Source organism: Bos javanicus, chromosome 2 (genome assembly GCF_032452875.1).
Source record: "Bos javanicus breed banteng chromosome 2, ARS-OSU_banteng_1.0, whole genome shotgun sequence".
NCBI classification, from domain to species: Eukaryota; Metazoa; Chordata; class Mammalia; order Artiodactyla; family Bovidae; genus Bos; species Bos javanicus.
In genome coordinates, this window is record NC_083869.1 from 20880318 (window position 1) to 20886317 (window position 6000).

The following is a 6000-nucleotide window of genomic DNA, read 5'->3' on the forward strand; positions in this document are numbered from 1 at the left end:
CCAATCAAGAGACAAAATTTTACACTTAGGATAATTTCAATCTCTTTGGGGAGTGGTCTTCACGAATATCTCCTTCCATCCTACATCCCAGGCTAAAGCGAAAGAACACAATGATATAATGGCGTATAGTGCAGAGGAAATGGTCTCCCTGTGTTGTCTTAGGGCCTTGGTCTAAGTCCGGTTCCCTGGCCCTTTACCCAGCCGGCCATACCTGAGGTCCGAGTGTGGCCTCTGCCTTTGTTTGGTTATTTTGAAGGGGGCAAACCTTACCGGACTCAGAGAGACTCAGTTCTGATACCATTGCCTCCCTGAGCCCTACCAGCATTTCTAAATAATAGGGCCTCCCTCAGCAGCTTCTTGCTTCATTTTTCTTTTTTTAAAAGGAGCTGTTTAAAACATATTTCATCAGATTTGCTTCAGAGAAGGGGAGTTGGAACCATTGAATGCTCAAAATTAGAGACTTAACCTTTTTCTAATTCTTCCACTTGCTAAAAGCTACTAATTCTCTAGTTTCCATCTCTGAGCTAGCAGGGAGCTGGGGTCTGCAAGAGCTCAGAATACTGAGCAGGCCCCAGGTTTCCTGGCCTGGTTTAGAAGCTCTGAAGACCTAGAGGGTGCCGGGTCCACATTTGCTAAGGGAGGCTGCTGGGCTCCTGGCAGAGGGACCAGTATGCAGGATTTCCACAGGACGTAGCCTATTCACAAGAAGCCTGCCTGGAAAAACATGGCAGGGAGAGACGTTTTGTATTGAAGTCAAAGGAACCTCATATCTTGGCAGCCCCCTGATAACAGCAAGCTTCAAAGTTTGAGAATTTAGGCAGAATGCAGAAGTCCCAGCCAGCAACAAGCTGAGGGTTCACTTAATGTGTGGGACACGCTGAAAGCTGCTCATGGTTCCCCTACCTTGGTATTTTATATGTTTTGTTCATAGGCTTTTATACACCATTTCCTGACTAACTTGGAAGCCATTTTCTCATTTAATGAACAGTCAAGTCGACACCCATAGTGAAACAGCAACCAGGAAAGAAAAACGAATTTGGTGACCTGAAATACATTAGAAAAGAATCTGAAACATTTTGAAAAACCGACATCAGTCCTGTGACAGCTTGACTGGGACTTGGATATTTATTTCCACTGAAAACATTTCTGTATGTCTGATACATACAAGCTATTGTTTTTGACAAAATAAACAAAACAGGTACAAAAATTATTAGATAGCAGAGAAAATGCAATTCATCTAAACATCAACTGAGGTCAGTTGGGCTGAGGCTCAGGGTGCCCCATGAGGTCCATTCCAGATCTTGTACTGAAAATTCTTGGTCTTTCACTGAGAATAAATCATCATTGTACTTTTGAGAAAAAATCTTCAACTCTTTGGCTGTGGTGCATCTCACTAGAAGAGAGGGAGCTATTTCTCTGAAGGAGGTGGAGAAGGGGCAGAGATGATAGAAGGAGCTTGGGGGGCCCTTAGGGTCACTGAAATCAAGGCAGGACACCCCAACACACCCAGGACATCTCTACCTGGCATTCAGCAACCCCACCCTCCACAGAGCAAGCCTGCCAGGGCCCATAATCTCTCAGGCTCTGCTGGAGCAGGTCAGACATGGCCTCAGAAAGAGTACAGCAGTGGGGCCCCTGGTGAATCTGGTGGGCGGTGAAGAGAATGAGGAGAGAGAACTTCTGCTTCTCTCTACTTGGTTGAGAGAAGAGAGGGGGCTAAGGATCTGAAGGGCCTCCTTTCTAACCCTCCTGATTTCTGGCTGGTGGGAGAGACTTCACCTCTCCCTGCAGTGGTTCATTACCATAATTCAAGAAAGAAAGACAGAGTGGACACCTTTTCCCACCTCTCCAGGAAAGCCTTATGGACAGGCAGACTGTAAGACCCCCCCCCCTTTCCTGGCTCACTCCCACCTCCCCCTGGATGTTTCCCTTCCTCCTGGTGCAACTCAGCCTCAAAGCCAACTAGGAGCTTGCCTCACCAGAGTTCAGCTCTGGGGGTCCAGTTACAAAGTGGAGGGCCCTAGCATAGGTATGTGTGAGGTTGTGGGAGAAATGGGGATTTTACCAGTCCATCTGGAGATTGCCATTTGCTGTGGAGCCCCAGCCTCCCTCATCCCATCCAAGGGAAGGAAGTGCCCAATCCATTCAGCCCAGCTGGAGGGGCCAGCCCAGCCTGGACTCCAAGGTGTCTCTGGAGTTTGTCTGGCCACCACGCCCCCTTACTCCTTTTTCCTCCTGAAGGTCTAAGGCGGCTACTGTCCTCCCAAGGGAGAATGGTGCCCTTTCCTTCCTCCAGAGTCAAGATCCTGGCTTTGCCACAAGGAGTTTGGCTGCAAAGAGACAGAATTGTGCCGTCAGCCCTTTCTACTCTGCTAGGGAGGTCTTCCTAAATTCAGTTTCACTCTGAGCCCTAGTAAGGTGTCTGCTGGATGCAGAAAGGGCTGGGGAGGAGGAGATAGGAAGACGAATCAGGTGGAAGCAGAAATGCTAGTACAAAGGCGCTAAAGTGAATCTGAGGGATAGTACCCCAGCTAAGAGTTAGGACAGGTGACCCTAGACTTCCACTCTGGAAACCTCAAGGCCGAGGCTGCGACTTCTGCAGGTTTCTCTGAGAAAGGGGGAAAGCAGGGACGCTTAACTGGCCAGGTTTCCAAACAAATCTCCTGCAGGCTTCTGGGGCTGCTGTCTGAGAGGGAGGGTACCTGGAACCAGTGGAGAAGGAGCAGAAGAAAAAGCCCCATCTTCCTTCACGGCCAGGCCTTGAAAAAAAGGCAGGCCCAGCTCGGCCGGGGACACACACGGTTCTAGTACAACGCCAGCGCCTGCTCGCGCAGCACCACGCGCTTCTTCTTCATACGCCGGTTCTGGAACCAAATTTTGACTTGCTGGTCGCTGAGGTTTAGCCTGTTGGACAATTCCTTGCGCTTCTGCCGGTTGATGAATTCGTTGAGAAGGAATTCATTCTCCAGTTCCGCAATCTGCTGCTTTGTGTAGGGTTTCCGCTTCTTTCGGGCCCTCCCCGGGGCCGCCCCCCACGGTAGGCCTGCAACACAGCCCCAACCCAAGTCAGCCCGGCCCGCTCCCAGTTGCCTGCCCGCCCCTGGCGGCTTCCCTCCCTCTACACACTCTCCCCAGCACCCCACCTCCCACCCCGGCCCGGGGAGCTTTGCTCGGGGAGCCTGGCCACCCTTTACCGTCGGGCAGCGAAGGTCGCAGGCAGGAGGCGACGCCCGCCTGCATTGTCATGTTCAAGTTGAGCGGGCCTTTGGCGTCGTCCTTGAAACCGGCGGAGCAGGGTGTCCCCTCGAGAAGGGTTGAAGAGCCCGGCGCGACGCGGCCCATACCCGTGTAGTCGTATTTGGCCGCTTTGAGAGCAGCGGCCGCAGGGGCCAGACTAGACTCCGGGATGAAGGGCGGCCGCGCACGGCCACGCTCCTCCGGCCCCGCGGCCGCGTCGGGAGTATAAAACTTGGCCTGTTCTTCGGATCCGTCTTTGGCGCCCAGGGGCTGCAGGCCGAGAGGCCCAGAGCCAGCCAGGTAGGGCTGGGGAAAGCTGCCGAAGGCGGTGGCACCAGCAGGCTGCGCTGGGGCGCAGGAGGCGGGCGTGGTGGCCCAGGGCAGCGCGCCGCGTGGGTACGAGATAGGGGGAAGTGCGGCCAACTGGCCGCCATTCGGCCGCAGGTTGGAAAAGTAGAAGGAGTCAGGCGACTGCAGATTCAGAAGCGAGCCCACATAGCCCGCTCTGTAGAGACTGCGCTCACACATCTCCAACAAAGGGCTTGGGCTGCGCTCGCAGCAGTATTTAGTTACAACCGGGAATAAGAGGGACAGGCTCAGACGATTGGACGAAACTTCGCCTGCAGGTTCTTCAAAGCCGGTCATTTCAGCACCGCCTACATCCCCCGACCCATTTCCCTCGCCCCCGCCCCCATTCAGGGTATTATGATAACACCCGCAATATTCGATGGCGAAGGACGAGGTTGCCAGGCCGAGCCAAGTCATACTGAGAGAAGATGGAAGCCTCTTTGAGTTTCCTGGACGATTTCAAGAGCTAGGGGGCATTGGGCATCGGGTACCTCTGCCTTAATGTCCCTTGGGACCCTTCTTGGTCTTGACTGACTGTGCACTCCCGTTTTCTGCTGGCTACTTGGGTCAGGCTTACTTTTACCAGCTTTCACCTGCAGCTGAGGCCTTTTCCAGTAGGATGCACTTCCTGGCTTGTCCAGAGAGCCCTTGGTCTGGTAAGGCCATCCTCGGTCTGTAGGCCTTAGCAAAGCTAGTCCTACCCCGTCCCTCCCCACCTCATCCCTCTGTACTGGACTGTGCACAGGTGACCTGGCAGTGAAAACCCAGGGCTGCCTGAGCCCCAGGTCCCAGGCTGCAGGCATAGTTTGCTGATAGAAGAGAAATGCATCACAAATTCTGCCCAAGTTTGCCGCCCAGGAAGGAGGCTTCACATCACTCCTGGTGTGCTTCACCATGGCCCAGCCTTCTGCTCCTAGTACAGTCAGCATCCAGGTCCCTGTAGAGTGCTGGCCTGGGGACCCGGGCTGCTTGATTGGACAATCGTGGCCAAAGGCTACATTCTTTTAGTGGCCAGCAGTTCACCTTGGCGATTACACCCAGCAAACCAGAGTTCCAAGGTGTTCATTCACTCCGTGGCGTGCAGTAGAGCGAGCTCCCCTGACCTGGTGTTGAAGAACAGAAGACCAGAGCCACCGGCCGGGAACAGCGGGGCACACCGAGGCACACCGAGGCCGCGGACTAACTGCGTTCCTCTGCTCCGCGCCTCCAGGGGCGCGCGGGCCGCTGGCGGGTTCGGAGGTCTGGCGAACAGGGAGGCGGGCGGCAGCGCTCCCTTGCTGGGAGCAATGCGGCAGCCCCCGGCCGCAGTTCCTCCGGTCCAGTGTGGCCATAGGGCTCAGGATCCTCCTTTCTTGCCTCCGGTTCCAAGACCCCCAGCGACCCGCCTCCGCCCCAGCCTGCAGTCCGCCTCGCGGTCCCCGAGCCAAGCTGGAATTGGTTAGACCGCCAGCTCCGGCACGGAGACCACACAGGCGCCGCCGGAGGGCAAGGCTGACCACCGCGCTGCGACTTTATTGTGTGAGTTATGGCGACCAATTGGGCGGCTCTGGGGAACGCAATCGGCCTCTTCCCCTCGCTATGGGGCGGGGGTAGGGGGTGGGGATGGGGGTGGGGTGGCAAGTCTGGGCTCCACAGGGCTCCGTCAGAGTTTCCTTAGGAGCTCAGAAACAGAGAAATATTCCATTCCCTTGTCCTTTCGTGGGGGGTGTAGGCACGCGCTGCAACCTCAGTTCCTGGGGACTTAGGGAGCCTAGGCTCTCAGGGAAACTCGCCCTGTTTTCGAGGAGCTACAACCTCCCTAAGTCTGAAAGTTCCAGTTCCAAGGGGTGCCTGCAGTCTTTTGTCTTCCTATCTCAGTACCATTTCCAGGTCCAGGGGTGTCTACTTCGGACGCTTAGGCGGATGCTTGCTGCGGTTTGCCCAACGGGACTAGAGGTATAAAGGAATCAAGAGAGAAATAGAAAAGACGAACAACTAGACTCTCTTTTCTCCTTGGCTCAGATGATGCCCAGCTGCCCCATCTCATCTTCTGGGCTTATGATTTCCTAGGTCCAGCAGACAAAGTTGTATGTTAGAGCTGGCAGGCTGGGGACAGGGAGGGAGGGAGTGAAGGAGGGCGGCGAAGTGGGAGGGTGTCAGAGGCTTGGCTGGTGAACTGCAGAATGGGAAAGGAGGATATGGTCGCGGAGTTACAAGGCGAGCTCTGCCAATGCCGCCTACTGCCCAGGAGATGGCGAGCGAGCTCCACGCCTAGGGAGGCGCCGCCGCACGGTCAAGATCAACAGTGAAGGACGGCTCCGCCAGCCTGGGGTCGCCAGCCTGTGCCGTCACGGCCCGCGGCCAGGCGCGGCCAAGCATCTCGAAACGCCGGAGATGGTAGCGGCAAGGCTGGCCGGGACGGCGGAGACACAGGGA

General features: G+C 55.5%; 1 protein-coding gene across 1 annotated transcript; it reads right to left on the bottom strand.

Moving 5' to 3' along the window:
- Positions 1-1274: 1274 nt before the first annotated feature.
- On the bottom strand, positions 1275-5113 carry HOXD12 (homeobox D12). Its single transcript, XM_061434695.1, has 2 exons — positions 3195-5113; positions 1275-3043 (listed from the first exon to the last, which is right to left on the bottom strand). Exons 1-2 carry the CDS (start codon positions 4000-4002, stop codon positions 2805-2807), a joined length of 1047 nt encoding a protein of 348 aa, XP_061290679.1. The 5' UTR covers positions 4003-5113; the 3' UTR covers positions 1275-2804.
- Positions 5114-6000: the final 887 nt, after the last annotated feature.

Coding starts and splice junctions, on each gene's coding strand:
- HOXD12 (XM_061434695.1), bottom strand. CDS start 4,002: ATGACTTGGCTCGGCCTGGCAACCTCGTCCTTCGCCATCGAATATTGC. Junction 3,044..3,194: donor GCGACCTTCGCTGCCCGACG/GTAAAGGGTGGC, acceptor GCTGTGTTGCAG/GCCTACCGTGGGGGGCGGCC.